This window comes from Taeniopygia guttata, chromosome 2 (assembly GCF_048771995.1).
Source record: "Taeniopygia guttata chromosome 2, bTaeGut7.mat, whole genome shotgun sequence".
In the NCBI taxonomy this organism is placed as follows: Eukaryota; Metazoa; Chordata; class Aves; order Passeriformes; family Estrildidae; genus Taeniopygia; species Taeniopygia guttata.
Window position 1 is genome coordinate 5,527,891 of NC_133026.1, and position 16,864 is coordinate 5,544,754.

The 16,864-nt window shown below is 39.7% G+C and overlaps 1 protein-coding gene across 5 annotated transcripts in view; it reads left to right on the forward strand.

Annotated features, from left to right (window-relative positions):
• LOC100221337 (sodium channel protein type 5 subunit alpha) overlaps positions 1-16,864 on the forward strand; it is a 217,043-nt gene that overhangs the window by 50,724 nt on the left and 149,455 nt on the right. For 4 of the 5 annotated variants that reach the window (XM_072925295.1, XM_072925297.1, XM_072925299.1 and 1 more), the window contains exons 5-7: positions 567-695; positions 5,468-5,559; positions 13,753-13,983. In XM_072925295.1, the coding sequence (XP_072781396.1) occupies positions 567-695; positions 5,468-5,559; positions 13,753-13,983 (452 nt within the window). Of the gene's footprint in view, positions 1-566; positions 696-5,241; positions 5,334-5,467; positions 5,560-13,752; positions 13,984-16,864 lie in introns of all 5 variants that reach the window. The other variant, XM_072925296.1, reaches the window with a different exon arrangement.

The window sequence follows — 16,864 nt, forward strand, 5'->3', positions numbered from 1 at the left end:
CTCCAAAATGTCTTGGGCAGGAAGAGATGAGAGGTATGAGTGGAACAATCACTCTCCTTCCAACTGGAAAGACAAGGAGTGGGGCATAATATCACCCAGAGAGGTGGTGGATTTCCCATCCCTGGGAATGCTCAAGACCAGGTTGGATGGGTCTCTGATATTCTGGTCTAGTGGGAGGTTTCCTGCTCGTTACAGGGAGTTGGAAGGAGATTATTTTTAAGATCCCTTCCCACCCAAACCATTCCATGATTCCCTAACCCACTTTTGCCCACTGGATGTGGCATAGGTTCAGAAGCCCCATAGCTCAGCTTAGCAGCGTGGTGTCTGTGCTTGAATTAAAGAGTGAGGATTCATCAAGGGACACCCCATGCTGAAAATTATCTTCATTCTGAGACTGTCCCAAGTATTTTGCTGTTCCTTACCTGTTCCTTGGTCCACACACAAGGCTGTTCATGCACAGTGCTGCAAGTCTGACTCACATGAGCAACCCCAGAGTTGTGCCCCTGCAGTTTCAGTCGTCTTCTGCTTGCTAATTCTCTTTCTTCCTTGGCCCCTCTGCTCCCCAGGTACACTTTCACTGGCATTTACACTTTTGAGTCATTGATAAAAATATTGGCGAGAGGATTTTGCATGACAGAATTCACCTTCCTTCGGGATCCATGGAACTGGCTGGATTTCAGTGTTATTGTTATGGCGTAAGTAGCACTCCTTTATATTTTTCAAGAGAGTTATATGCAATAGAACTTTTAAATGGTTGTCTGGGTGTTCTATTTTTTTTTTTTTTCACTCAAATTTTACTGAAAATGAAAAAAGGCTGAAGTGTATTAGGAAGGAGGATTTTTATCCTGAGTGGTTTCAGAGGAAGAAGTCAGAGGAATATTCAGTTCTGTTCTCTGAATTCATTACACAATTTTGGAGAAATTATTTACTCTCTCTGTGCTCCACAGAGAGAGCTGTTTGTAAAATACCTGTAATAATATCTGCCTATCTAATGTAGTTTTGGGAAGCTTCGGACCCCTGAATAGAAAGTGTTGTAAGTGTGACTGAATACCCACGTATTTAAATCCCTATTTATACTCTATCTATCCATCACATCATCAGAGCTGTTTTCACGTCCCCCTTTTCACAAACCCTTTTCACCTGGAAAGTAATTACTATTTTACTATAGAGAATTAATTTGTAGTCCTCTGAAACTTGTTATATATCTTGGAAATAGAAATTTGGCCCCCAATATTATATCCCCCTTTAGCTGTATGCTTCTGCCTAGATTGTTGGAGTTCATTGAGGACACGTGGGGTTCTGGTGCTGTGAAGAAGGTGATGGATTTGCAACATCCAGACAGCTAAAAATACACAGGGGTAGAGAAGCAGTCAGCCAGCACTCACAGGGGACTCGGGGTCAGCCCAAGCTCTAGCCAAAGGCAGAGGTCTGACACTGACAGTACTCCAGCTAAGATAGAATTCATAATTTCTTCACAGTCACAAAAGAGAAGATTGTGCAAAGAACGAGTGCCATCTTGAACTGAAAGCTGGTAGAGATGTCTGAAAGGCTCATCTTCCTAAGCACAGAGGATCTGATCTGATCTCCCTGATCTTTTTCTGCTTAATGATACCTGTATTCAGTTTTGGCTTTAGGTTAGTTCTTGCTGCCATCTTTAAACCCCATAATTCACAGCATTAAGTGAGATTCAAGTGTGTTAACACCAACATCTGAACTGAGCTCCGGGGGCTGTGAAATTTGAATGGAACCAAAATCAGGGGAGAATATAACCAAAGTTACCTAAAACACTGAAGTTGAAAGCACAACTCTATAGGGTGCAGGGATCAAGACCAGTATTCAAGGAGACTCTGGATGATGCTCTTAGTCATATAGTTTAGTTTTAGGCAGTCCTGTGAGGAACAGGGAATTTCACTCTTGATCCTTATAGGTCCCTTCCCATAGCTTGAGATATTTTATAATTCTGTGGTTCTTAGCAGCAGAACAGCATGAAGGTGTGTAAAACCTAAGTGAACTTCCTCAGGAACACTCCCAGTTATTTCAGTAGGCTTTGGATCTAAGCCAGCCCTAGGCCAGGTCCTGGTATCTGTTGCTGCATTCCTATGGATTTGGCTGAACTGACATCTGGCCACTATGATAAGCCTTTAAAAAAACAAATCAGTGCAGATGGGGAGAATCTTTTGGAGGTCAGCACACACTGGGTATTTTTCTCAGCTAAACTTTTCCTCAAGCATCGCAATTCTCCTGCAACATTTAGTGGCAGGACAAGAACACAGAGTCACCATCCTGGTCTCCTGTTTCCTGTCCAGCAGGCAGGTGGTAAATGCAGGGTATAATCATCCATCTGTTTGTGAGTTAGGATGTGAGTTTATTTGTAGGTCTCAGAATTCAGCACAACGTGGAGAATTTCTGTGCATGGTTCTCACTTTTCTAGAAGGAAGGAGGTTTCTGGCAGTAAGGTAGAAAGGAGCAGAGAAGAGGACAAGAGGAGCCCTGGCTTCCAGCTTTGATCATGAATCTGCTCCTCCTCATCTTGTCAACTTGGGCAGAGGTTGAGGCATCACCCCCAGCTCTGGGGGCACCTCAGACTGAAACTCAGGTCTGAACAGTCAGTGGGGGACATGGTCTGAATACCCCTTAAATTATCTCTGCATCATCTCTGGACGTTTGGGACATAGGGAGCAGGAAAGATGGGAAGGTTTGCACAGACCTTGAGGTGGACAGTAACCCACAGGGGAATTATTCACTCTGTGTTGGTAGGAACCAGGATTTGGGGCCCATAGCTGTGGACTTTCCCCTCTTTTTTCTTTTCTTTTTCTAGACTTGAATGGCCACTCAGTGCTCCTGCCCAAGGATCGTGAAAAATCCTTAAAGCTTTTCTTATGAGAGGCTTAGGATTCTGTGCTTTCTTTCCTAACTACCTTTTGATTATCTTTCGAAATTATATTTCGCATCTTATTTAGAAAATCTCTAAAACAGGAGGACCTACAATTGTGAACCATCAAACTTCTTAATATCAAACTATTTTCTTAATACCAAACTATCTCTTCAGAACCAGAATCCATTCCTATTGTTTCTTATTTTAAGGCATATTATACTAAGACTTTAAGAATGGAAAAATAAATGGAATTTTGGAATAAAAAAAGAAATGGAAAAGTGTTTCCTTGTGCCCATGGGCAGCAGTGAGAGAGTTAAAAGTGGCTGCAATATGATCTTCATATGTACAATGAAACCTCCTTCCCAAGTATGCAAGCAGCAGATAGTGCAGAGACTTGGATAATGGAATCTATTCTGATATGATTTAGCCTTCATACAAATCCAATTTGCGAGTAATTTGAAGTAAGATGGATCACACAGGTAACTCTGGTGTTGTCTCTGCTTGTAGCCTGTGTGCTGCCAGAGGTATTTCTGTATCTGCAAACAAAGATGGGCTGGGAATTCAAAATGGAGGAGCCTGATAAGGGGCCATGAGATTCAGATGGACTGAGGGTTTTGAGCTAACAGAAAATAGAATTATTTCACTGATGTGTGTTACAGTGGGAAGGCCATCATTTGCTTTAGAGCTGTTGCAAAATAGCTTCTTGTCTTCTCTTTTGGCACAGATTGGGCCACAGAGAGTTGTTTTAAATAGCACACTGGAGAATAAGAAGTGCTCCTTGTCCCTGGGGCTTTTCTCCTGTCCTGTGCCCACAGACACAGCCATGGCTTGTGACTCTCCCTGGGGTCAGGGATGGGTTCAGAGGAAATTATGAAACTGCCTTGTTTAGATCCCTCTCTCCCAGACTAGTGAGTTCCTCTTTCCAGGACAGGTGAGGGAGAGGCAGCTGTAGCTCTGGGTTGGGAAGTGCCCTGTCAAAATCTTAAAGACAATAAGGAATTCCCTGGCAAATGGGAAAATTCAGGATAGGAATTCCAGTTACTTCTCACTCCCTGGTACAAAGTAGCTGGTCAACCGCATTTTATTTGAAAAAATGACCAAAATAAATCCCAACTGGCTATTACAAGCAGCAGTATTATCAATTTCATATGCTTGTTCACATATTCATAGTGTGTTTTTACAAATCTCTGGTCAGCAAAACCATATTCCCATCCTAGTGCTTCTCCTCAAATTATTTTTTTCCTCCACCTTTCATGCTGAAGAAGAATTTGGGAGAGAAGCACAGGGTAAAGCTGGGGAGGAAACAGGTAAATTGTTGCCCAGGCTCCCCTGGGAGATTATGAAGAGAAGCAATGTTGTTCTTCCAGGCTATAATCTGGATTAGTAGACATGGAGAGGATGCTTTGTCCTCCCCAGGGGTCTTTGGACAAAGCCCACTTAAGCAGGCCTTTTAAAATAACCAGGTGAGTTTTTTCCATAACATTTAGAAACAAAGACCCCAAAGAAGTAAGGCAGTTGAATGAAATTTGGTAGAATTTTAGAAGTAAAATTCAAGGATCCAAGATCTCTTTTGTTCTGAAGATACAGTGGTGACTATGGTTTTTCTGCATACTGACTGGGAGGAAATAATTTTGTACAACACTGATTAAATGAAATTCATTCCATGACTGGAATGCTCCCTCCTGGGAGCATTTAGCTCGGATGTGATGAGTCTCCAGGATGACCAAGAGAGAGGCATGGCAAGGAACAGCTGGGACTGGTATTTTAATAATAAAGAGTTTTTAATAGGATGGCAGTTATATTCATTTAGACTCCATCTTCCCACAGCCAAAGGGCATGAAATTGAAATGTAAAACAAAATACAATTTAAAGCATCTCTTGAAACCAAAATTTGCTTTACCACAGAAATACAGCATCTTAAACTAAATAACCCAGTTGAAATGTTTGAACTGTTTTGCTATGTTGTCTTATACGTAGTTTTCATAAGCTATTATGTGAAAATTGCTTGAGTATTTGAAGCAGCAAAATAACTCTTAATATTTCCAATAATGTAAAGAATTCTTTTTTTGTTCAACTACATGATGGTAAAATCTTTAAAGTATTTATGGCTGAACAGCACAATAACAGAGTTCACCCAGTATGTTTAAAGGATGGATGCCTAATAGAAAAGTTTAATAGTTCAAGTAGCATTTGAAATGATGTGCACTAATAAAAACCTGGGGCAAATGGCATCAAAGAGCAGCCTGAAAAGTGGATGCACCTCTCATTTGGCTGCGTTCACTCTGCTGTGTATGAATGCTTTCTACATTCAGACAAGTCTCATACTCTATTGTATAATTCCAAATAACTGTGACTTAATTCTACAGGTATGTAGGAGAATTTGTGAATGTAGGCAGTGTTTCACCTCTTCGGACTTTCAGGGTATTGAGAGCTTTAAAAACTATTTCAGTAATCCCAGGTAAGACGCCCTGATCCTTACGTTTTGGCTCTCAGCTACAAGTGATTCTTTCTCTGTCTCTCTTTGTCCCTTTGATTGTTGTTTTTTTGGCTGGTGTTTTGTCATTGTCTGTGTGTGACTTTCCCTTGTTACAGATACATAACTGAATTTGTGGACCTGGGCAATGTCTCAGCCTTACGAACGTTCAGAGTACTGCGGGCGCTGAAAACAATCTCAGTCATTTCAGGTGAAAATCAGGTTAAACACTCGGGCTGCAGTTAAAGCCTACATGCCATTTCCAGTAGCAAACACTGTAATTACGACAGACTTAACCATAGATACTGATCAGGAAATGGAGGAATGTAGGGAATGTGACCTGTCAATAGAATACACTTTTTCTTACATGTTTCTTTCAAAAATGGTTTTTGTGGGCAGAAGGAATGAGAGTGCCTCCAAAATTGCAGAGCTCATGAGTGCTGCAGTAAGAACAGTGGCTCGTGAGTCACACACATAAAAGTGCTCATCTGTGAACCCTGTGAAGATGGCAATGAAAATCTTTTAAAACCTTCGGATATTGATTTTTAGAAATGGAAGGTTAATGACCTCAAAATGCATATTCATGTTGAAGAGCACATCGATAGAGGAATCTAAATCTGTGCTATGAGCTGAGGTTTCAAGACTGCAGGCACAGATAGCCTAATTTGTCATGGTGTTTATCCATTTGCATGTGATAGAAACACTGCTGAAATTTTGGGCCTTGAAGAGATTGGAAAACATTTCAGTGTTTATTTTGGTAGGTTCAGCATTTCATTGACTCATGTTTTCTCATATTTTCAAGAATTTGATTACTCCCCTCTTCACCCCCTCAAAAAAAAAAAAAAAAAAGAAAAATCAGTTTTACTACACATCTGGTGGTGAAAGAAGCTCTTTATATAATCTCTTACTATTAAAAAATATAAAGCAATTTATGCAGAGATGAGTCCACTGAGGACTAACCATACAACAAAACTTTATTGCTGAGCATTATCTATGGACAGGTCTCATTCAGCCTCAGTGTTTAACATCTCCAACCTGCATGACAAGGTAGAGAAGATAGCAAAAACCATGCATGGTAGATCCTATCTGTGATAATCCTGAACAGATGTTGGCAATTACATGTTAAAAATATTCAAAACATCGAGAGAATTGCTCAGATTCTTGCTCACAGATCTTTAAGGTTAGAAAGTCTTTTCCACCTACCCTATTATACACTATAATATCAATCTAAACAAATTATGTGTAGTAAACTTACAGGGATATGTATTAAAATTCATCACCACATCGAGCTAGAAATGGGAATTCAGGAATGGAAGTGTTAAGAAAAAATACATATCTGGGTCTAGAGTTTGGTTCCTCATTCCAATACCACAGTAATGAAAATCAGGGAAATTACTGGGAAACCAAGGTACTTTTCCTTGGAAGTGTGTGTCCAAATGCAGATTTTAAAGAGATCCATTAGTTCCTTGAAACCAGTACCTTGTCTTAATTTTTGTCTTTAAGTTTTAAAACATAATCTGTTAGCAGAGGTTTGTGGGGATTTTAAAGTTTTTTCGAACAGCATTTCCATTAGATAGGAAATAGAAGATAGGATTTTTATTTTCCTTTGGAAGCAGAGCTGAGCATAGCTTTACAGATCCTGTGAGATGGTGGTGGCTACTCAGAGAGAAAGGCAGAGTTTGTTTCCTAGATTCCTTTGATAGAAATTTGAAGACTTAACTTGGAGGGACATCCATCTCCAGGGGACACCTTTCACCTTAAATCTTGTCTCAGGCTTGAGCCTCTTCAGAGCAGAGCATGTCCATTTTTCTGAGTTATATATATAAAAATTTTCTGCTGAAGCTTGTTTTACATCAAATGATAAGATACAACTTAGTGGGGAAAAAGTTGAGTACTGAGATTCAAAATATCCAGATTCAAATACACCAAAGCCCTTCAGTGATATTAAATACTGACTTGTTCCATTTTTTGGTTAATAGAAGTAAAAAAAAAGAGGAGTGTTATTTATTAAAGTAATGCATAAAACCTCACATTCTCTTTTTTCATTCTGACTGAATATTTGATTATTTTTTTTGATAACTGCATTTTTATGTACAAGTTCCTGAATTATTTGGTGACATAAGTGCATGTAGATATGCTAATAGAATATCTAGCCTTTGATTTTATCATCAAGATTACCTGTGCCCTGAGTATTAAATTACAAATTTGAAGAGCTACAAATTGCCATAGCTGCCAGTGAAAAACAGACAAGGTGTTTTTTTTTTTTTTTTAATATTAGCAGATCATTTCAGAGGAGTCAGCTCATCTTACAGTTAGGCATATATATTTTAAATGATATATTGGACATGATGCTGTGGTTTCTCTGGAGATCAGTCTGAGATTTTAATGATAACATAGGCTTATCCTGTGGTGAAATATTTTCACCTCAGGCTTAAAAATGAAAATATGATGAGCATTAACACCTTTCATGAGCTTTTTGGGGTTAATTGCCATAGAGAGGAGAAGGTGGTTGTTATTTTTGCTTCGTCTTTCACATCTCAGGTGAAAAACACTAAGCTGTATTCTCCTTTGGAAATACCTGAGCTTTCCCTCAATAAAATTGATCACTTTTCCATCAGGTGCTTCTATTTGCACAAACATGCTTGGACTCACCGTGCTCAGTGAAATTGCTTACAGAAAGCCACGGGCCAAGTCCTCCGTGGTGCGAGGCTTCTGTCCAGAAAAGCACTTAGAGGCTGCTTTTCAAAGGCATTCTGCTTCACTTGGAATCAATGGGTTTCTCTATTGACTCCAGAGGGAGTCAGTAAAGCTGACAATTAATGCTTTTAAAAATCTCACCTACCTTTAATGTCTGTCTCTAAGTGCTCAGGCAGGCACAGGGATCTTTAGAGGGACAGGGGCTCACAGGGCTGAAAAAGATCTAAATTCAAAGTCCATTCCCCTGGCCTAAGGCTGCATTTAGCACAGCTCAAGTATGGCATGGTATTTATTGCCTGACTTCTTTGACACCTTTTTTCAAAGGTGGAGGTCCCAGGGTCTTCCTGAGAAGTCCAGGAACTGTTCCAGCAACTCATTGTATTCGACATTAGAAGATTTGTGCCAGGTGGATGGTTCAGATCCAGACCCAACAACTCAAATGTTGGCATCTACCAGCCAGCTTCCCTCTCACTGGAGAGCTGGGGCTCAGTTTGGGTGCCATAGTGCCAATATCTCCTGCTCCAAATGTGCATGGACCTGTAGATCCTGACTCTGAATGCAGCCTCCCTCCCTCTTGCTTCATCAGATCTCTCTTTTTTCCCCTGGAGGTCAGTGCCTTATCTCCTGTGGCAGCCCTTAATGTGCCAAAGACCTCCATGGAACCCCTTCATTTTCCTTTTTCTGCACTGAGCACACCCATTTCTTCCTGTTTTCCAGTTGCCCATGATACTGAGAGGAAAACAAGCTTTGTGCAGGGTCAGGTTCTTAGAAATAGGTAACATTTTCTCTATGGGAGCATTTTAAAACCTTTAACTCTCGGTGATTTGATTTACTAATTGGCATCTTGCGTGTTCCCATGGCAACTGGATTCATTTGTTTTTCTAGCCAGATAGGAACCATGGTCAGCAGCAGAACAACCCACTGAAGCCATTCATTTGTCTCCCATTAGCATCCCATTACCAGAGTATCCAAATCCCAGTGGGCTCAATAGGAATAACAACAGAGGGTCTTGAAACATATTTTATCCTCATGGAAATCACCAATGGTTTTGATAAGCACTAATTGGGATAATATAAACCCTGAGGTACACCCTCTCCATCAAAAGACCACAAAAAGCAGGCCATCATCATCATCTTCATCAGCATCCCCAGGATTTTGAGAACTGCCTGCATGCAGCTGTATCCAGAGAAGCTCCCCTGATCTTTCTGGAGCAGGCGTGTACACCACGGACATCTCACACAAAAACAGGGTACCGGGGAAAGGTGACCTCATAGAAAATTGGGCCAAGGCACTTTGGGGCCTGATCCAGCTCCCATTTAAGTTAGTGTGAGACTAAAGGCTATAAATAGTGCTGTGAATGTTATCCAGTGCCTCTGTGATAGCCTGAACAGAGCTTGGAGAACAAGAATTAAGACTGTGTGGAGGAGAGTGACCCCTGTTCACTGCTTCAGTCTCGCTGAAATCCTGCTGCAGGGAAATAAATGTCACTCTTTTGGTGGGTAAATCACTTAACTCAAGAAGTAACTATCCCAGAGGTGAGAAACATGGCATATTTGTGTTTTCCTTGGAGACTGGCATGTCAGTCACTTTTCCACACTAAGCCAGCCTGCAGGAATGCTGACACCAATTCAAGTTTGCCAACGTGTTGTTAAATTCTTTGCTGCCCCATGTCTCAGTGAGTAATGACAAAATACACTCATCAAGGGTGAGCCCTCCTCTCCCTACATGCCTGTGACTCATGCAGACATTTACAGGACACAGGTGTATCCTCAGGGAAAGGAATGGACTCAATGAGGATAACCCTGCTGCAAGTAACACTCTTTATTTCTTTTTTTTTTTTTTTTGGTGGTTTTTTTTTTTCATTTTTCTTCTTCTTCTCACTTGTTTCCAGACTGTGCATGAACGTGTCTGGTGTTCTGTAGGTGATTGCCAACATCTGGTATGGATGTCATACTGAATTATGTTAATACTTCCTCACATCTCACATAAGGAATGAATGGTGTTTTGGGATCTTGCCATTTCTCATTGTTTGGTGTTGCTTGCATTTTCTATGGTTTCTGATTTGCATTTGAAAAATGATTATTTGATTAACCTCTGAATGTGATAATTTCTACCTGCCTTAACAGGAACATTTGGGCCAAATTCTTCTTGCTCTCTGCAGATGTCAGGCTGCCTATACAGCCCTCATTCCACAGATTTTGGATCTCGTGGGTTTTTTCATGTCCTGCAAGCAGGATTTGGCCCAGAGGTGTGGAAAGAAGTCAGTGATTCAGAAAAAGCCTGTTATTGATTTACTCCACAGGGAGTAATCTATGACCCATTGTCATTAACAGCTGTAGATGTTACTCAACTTTGGATCAGATCCTCAGGTTTTTTCCTGCATGCTGCCTGGTTTGATGTTTGGCTTGCAAGAATTAAGTAAATGCCTTTAATGCCCCATAAATAATATCTTCTATTAAGCTATATTGCAGTGCTCTCATTGGCACTATTTCAAAGAAGGATTATTTCTCCAGAAGATTTAACTGTGCTTTAAATTTGAATACATCTAGCATTGCTTTTACAAAACATGGGATTGATTCAGAGAGATGCAGAGCACCTGCAAGAAGTCCTGAGTGTCCTTAATTCCCCTCAGCCCTTCTGTTTTAGAGGCACAGATAGTTTGAATGAGAAATGAATTAAATATTTTCCTTAGCCTAGGTACATAGCTGTGTCAACCACCTTGATGGATGCTACTTAATTTTCTGAGAAAATTGTGGTTTTAAAGGGTGAGAAAAAACAGTTCAGCTCTAAGTATAACACTCTCCAAATGGTTTTCCTGGAAAGTTTTAACAAAGGTCCAGGAGGCAGAGTACAAGTTATTTTTAAATGGTCTTTAATTACAGAAATTGTATTACTAAAGAATCATCCTCTTAAATTGTTCAGAAGCTTGTAAGCTATGAAAAAAAAACCCCAAAAAATTAAAAAGGAAGAAAAGCAGGAAACCTTCTCATAAAGAAATTATTTGATACCTGCAAGGAATGAACTTGTAAAACAAAGAGTATAGAATTGCTATTCTATTTAAAACTCCAGTAAGTAATCTGGGAAAACCTTGTTTCATTAAATGACCTTGAAATTGGCAATACTAAGGCCTGATTTTGAAAATGGAGTGTTTTTATTAGTGACTAGAATTTTGTAGGGTTTTTTCTCTAATATTATCCCTAATTATATTAGGACTCCCATTGTCCCTGCCCATAAGAGTAAGATTAATTAGTGCACTTAAATGGTACAAATACAGACTCCAAGTTTGTATTTGCATTACAAACAAATAATGTTCTCCAGGGATTTCACAGGGAATATGGCAGTAAAAGAATTTGTAGTATTTTTTCCTTAAGACTGTTTGCATTTGGATTTCCCAAGTTTAACCAACTTCAGTGAAGCAACATCTGTACATTCAAAGGACAAGCAATGATAAGAATCCCTGAAAATATTTCAGAATATTAGATTTAAAAAATAAAATATTCTAGTTTATTTGCAAATCTTTTTCCTCACCTCACTACTTGTATAGGGCCTGGCTGCCTTAAAGGTCTTGAAATGATGGACAAGGGTGACAATTATTTTCAGAACTGTCCTGCATCTAAAATTACATCTCATTCAGGTAAAAACTTTACTCAAGGGTAGATTAACAGAAGAGGTTTCATTTTTATTTAGGCATGGAAACAGGTAGCCAAGCCTACAGATAGGTTCAAAAATTCAAAGTCAGGCTTTTTTCAAGTATCTGAGTAGAACTGACCTCATTTGTAAAGCCTCTTTCTGGTGAGGAGGTGAGGAAGCATGAAAATCCAGGTTTTGGCTGATGTTTGTCCTGCAATAATTCATGCTTTATTTTTGAGCAGAGCAGGGAGCTGTCTCACCTCAGCCTCTTTGCCATGCCACAAACTAATTTTGGAGAGGCAAACACAGAATTTAGTGGGGAGAGCAGCAACTGACAGAACCAGAGGACACGGTCTCAAGCTTCATCAAGGGAAATAAGGATATTAGGAAGAAGTTTTTTACAGAAAGGTGATAAAGTTCTGGAATGGCTGCCCAGGGAGGTGGTGGAGTCCCCATCCCTGGATGTGTTTAACAAAGCCTGGATGTGGCACTGGGTGCCAGGGTTGAGTTGAGGGGTTGGGGCTGGGTTGGACTCAATGATCTTGAAGGTCTCTTCCAGCCTGGTCATTCTGTGATTCTGTGAGCTCCCCACAGCTGGTGGATCAGTGCCTTTTGGTTAAATGGGCCATTTTACAGATGTTAACATCATTCACAGATTACCAATATCCTATGCAGGAGTGGAGTATTTTAGGGATTGCTGCAGCTGTTCATTCCAACAGCTCATCTTCATCTGAGAAACCCCTCAGTCTAACCAGAGATTTTTAAGCAAAGCCAAAAGCTAATTTTGCTTTCCTATGAGTCCTGAAGTACATTTGCACATTATTTCCAATTTCACAGCACTTGCTCAGCCTTTGTGGCTGCCAAACTCTTGGGGTGGAATTCCAAGGAACTGAGATTTAATGTATATGTTCATATTCAGTGAGCAAATCAATGTGCTTCTGAATATTGCCCAGGAGAATTCCTCCTGTTTCCTCTTTGCATGTTCTTTTTTTCTATTTAAATCAATTTCTCTTATTGCTGCCATACTGGTGACACAGATTATCAGAAGCACTTATTAGCACTTACCAGTATTAATTAAATATAAATAGGAAAGAAATTACAAAATTGCCACCAATGTGCAGCTGATATTAATGTCCAGCTGCAGCACACCAGTTTAGAAGAGAAGGGTATTTTTTAAAAAAGGAGTGGGGCTTTCTGTTGTATCATGTAATATTCAATCAACTCAAACAGTGCTGATCTCCAGGAACACTTCAAAAGCAAGAATTATCACTTGAGAACACTGTATAATTATTTATATTGAATATTTATGGAAGAATAAGCTTAAGATAGTGTTACAGTGTGAAATAACAGAAGAGTAGCTAATTTCTGTGACCCAAGCCTTTGGTGTTATGCAATGGGATTATTTATCTACTTTGGTAGCATACTATAAAACTATTAACTTTGCCCAGGTAGTGTTGGAGCCTCAGGTTGTCTTACTCAAATAATTTCCACTGCATTTATTTGATTGACTGTATTTGGCTTTTTTTCTAATCCCAAATTCTTGTTGTCTTAAGCAAATTAATTGAAGGCAGAGGAATTATTCATATGAGGACAGCATGTTGGATTTGGCACTAAAAATGTAAAATAATCAGGGAATAAACAGCATTTCCATACCTCTTCATCTGCTTATGTGAGGGATAAAGTTATCAGAATCACCTGAGAGATTTAAAAGAAATTCCCGTTCTCAAAATTCAATGGGATTTAGGCTTTACCACCTTTACTGCAGCTCCATGAAAATATAAAACATTCCATATTTCCTTTATCCATGGATAGTTTCATATCTCACTGTCCCTCCATCCAGTTCTTCTCCTTCATTTTAAAGTCAGTGTTTGTGCAATTCCAGGACTTGTGTCCAAAAGCAGGCCAAACTAGACATTCGTAGTGATCACTTGTCTCTCGTTTCTGACGTCCAGTTGCAAACACATACTCAAAGCCCTGCAGATTTCCCTTTCCATGGAGATTTTCATCATGAAAAGCAGCTGTCTACAGACACATTTCAGTCTCTCAGTCTATAAACTCTTGGCTTTTATCTCCCTAGGACTGAAGACCATTGTAGGGGCACTTATCCAGTCTGTTAAGAAACTTGCAGATGTGATGATCCTGACCGTTTTCTGCTTGAGTGTCTTTGCCCTCATAGGCCTCCAGCTCTTCATGGGCAACCTGAGACACAAATGTGTCAGGGATTACACCATGTTTAACTTCACCAATGGCTCCTTGTACTTGGATGGTAGGACCTGGAACAACTCAGAGGAATTTCTTAGTGATCCAGGTAAGCTCCTCTTTACCCTATAATCCAGTTCCTGGTCATTTGAAGTTTGGAGATTTTGTTTGTTTGTTTGTTCTGAGGTGGGTTTGTTTTGGTTTTTTTTTGTTTGTTTGTTTGTTTTTTAATTGGGGTTTTTTTTGGTGATTTTTTTTGGTGATGGGTTTTTTTGGTTTTTTTTTTTATTAAATTATATTGATGAAGATCTGTACATGAATCAGCAAAATGTGACTACTGGCTCATCATGATGTCAATGTGGTTTTGAAAGACCTAGGTACTTTTCTCTGAATCTCTATGGTGCTTTCACAGTTCATGCTGAAAATACTCCTCGTGCTTTCCTCTGAAGTCCTAGCTGCCTCACTGTTGATTTTCACCTGTTTAGGGGATCTTATATATTTTTAAAGCTCTGTTTTCTGGAATTGAGCAATCACATGAAGATTTCAACCTTGTGTGTGTGGGTCTGGTTTGCATGTTGTTTCTCTGAAGACAGTTTATAGCTCTTGCATTTTCTAGAAAAACTTCAATATTTGAGTTAATGCCCTTAAAAAAATTCAAAAGGTAAAGCAAAGCAATTCAGTCTTTATTAATCTGAAAACCCCAAGAGAATTTTTTTTACGGAAATCTTTTGCTGTTTGAGTCTAACTCATTATTTGGGTCAGGCCATCCTGTACAAACTCATGACCAATGACCTTTTGCATTTTATTTATTTTAAGGAGAAAAATTAACCCCATAATCAACCCATTAACTGGAGTTTTGGTACAGAGGCAGTGTCATATTGTCATGGGGTAGCTCTGCTCTGACTCTGTGGACCCTACAGTCCTACATCTCCAGCCACCTGCATTACAAAACCCCCAAATCTGACTCATGGGAGTGCCTGGCTTGACCCAGAGCAGGGGTTTGATTTGGCCAAGGGCAGTCCCTCCATTCCCTGGTGACTTCTGGCCTTTCTGCTCAGTTCCTCTCCCTGTGCTCTGAGAACCCTGGAAGCAGTGGTGTTAAGGAGGTTTCCTTCAAGGAGCAGAAAGCTCTACATGGGTGTCTTTAGGGCATGATGTGGTCGATGCAGCATTAAGGAAGGACAGGTGACAGAGCTCTGGCTGAGTGAGGGTTGTCTTTGGAACTGGCCCTGACCATCATCTTATGTGTCCTCTCCATGCCCCTGTATCAGAGCCCCCGATCAGCTGGAAGGGGAGAAAGCTCTTGGAATTCTGTTGGATGGTGTGGAACCTGCTGAAGTGTTATCCCATCCATGCTACCAGTGAGGAACTAGTACAGATATTTTTGCACCTGTGCTGGATTAAGGCACCTCAGGGCTCCTCTACCCACAGATAACTGAGAGCTGTGTGAGGAGCTGCTTTCCCTCTCTCACAGAGGCATTGAGAGATAAAACAGGTGTGGCTGGAAGCATAGAGCCCTGAAAGAAAGGTGGAAGGAAGAAACGGGGCTGTGAAGATAATCTGTCTCTCAGGAAATTTAAATAGGGTAAATGCGATATAGGATAGTCTGTTACCATATAGATAATGTCAGGGTCAGCTGCAGCATTGCTTTAAATGTGAGGAATTGTACAGCTGCTCCAGCATACCATGAGCAAGTTTATTTCTGTAGTCTTGTTATGGGGAGGAGGGCAGACACTCCCAGAAATCCATATAGGAAATCCAGCAATGGTTAATAGGGTCATGAAAATATACTTTCTATCACTAGAGATTTGCCTATTACAAAGATAACCAATTTTGTGAGATAATGGATTAAAGTGAATTAAGTTTTGACCACATGGTATTACTAGAAAGTAATAACAATAATATTAATTAGTATTTTTGTAATATCTGAAAATAAAGACATGGTGCATTATGGCAAACAGTTGTCGCTTTGGATAGACAGAAATTATTAAAATTATGAAAATGTTGAGGCAATGCAGCAGGCCCCTGGAGACCAAGAAGAATAGTAGATTTATAAGAAAAAAGTAATGACCTCTGAATAACAATGAAGCCTTCCTCAAAATGCTGAAGAAGGAGGCTTAGCTATTAGTTAAGAGAGAACAGTATTAAGTAGGATTTTCATTTTCCCCTATTGCCTAAAGTGATTCAGAAATGGAAGGACTGGCTCGTTTTGTGACTAGATGGGATAGTGCTTTGTATTTCATTTTGCGTAAGTATTATGGTGAAATGAAGTGACCGTTTAAAGGAGAGACACTGACCACAATTTAATAACAGTCCGAATTTCAAGTACTGCAGGGAATTAAGCAATACATACAGTTAGATTAAAGTGTAGGTAGACCAAATTAGATAAAAGAAGAATATACTAAGAAACAGAATCATGTCAGTGTTTATTCTGAAGAAGAACTAGAGAAGAAAATTGGTCAACATGTTGAGATAGTAAAGTTCACTCAAAGGGAGCACAGACAATTACAAGAGCTCTTTGGAGATTTTACAACCAATGTGGCTGAGTCATTTAGTTTGGAGTAGGGATACTAATCTAAAAAACCCAGAAAACAGAAACCTGAAGTACTGCCCGAGATCCATAATAATACTTTATAGAAAAAGAGTGATGAAAAGAAATAAAGGAGTGCAAACCACTGGAAATAAAATTGTAGAAATTCTTAAATTCTCTTCATCAGGACACCAAAATAGAGAATTACAATGGGGTGATGTGACAGTTCTGCCCTTCTCGAAGAGCAAAAATTTGCTTTGGATTCTTTAAGAATATTTTAATATTTTAAAGGGCAGCAGGGAGCCTCTGAAATGGCATCAACCTCCTTCTGTGCCTTATAACCATTTTTTGCATGAATGAAAAAACATAAATCAGTAAAACCCCTTAAAAGGGTAATAGAGGGAAGAATTGCTTGGTGTTGCAGAGGAAATAGTTGAGAGATTTAGTCATGAGGTGTGAA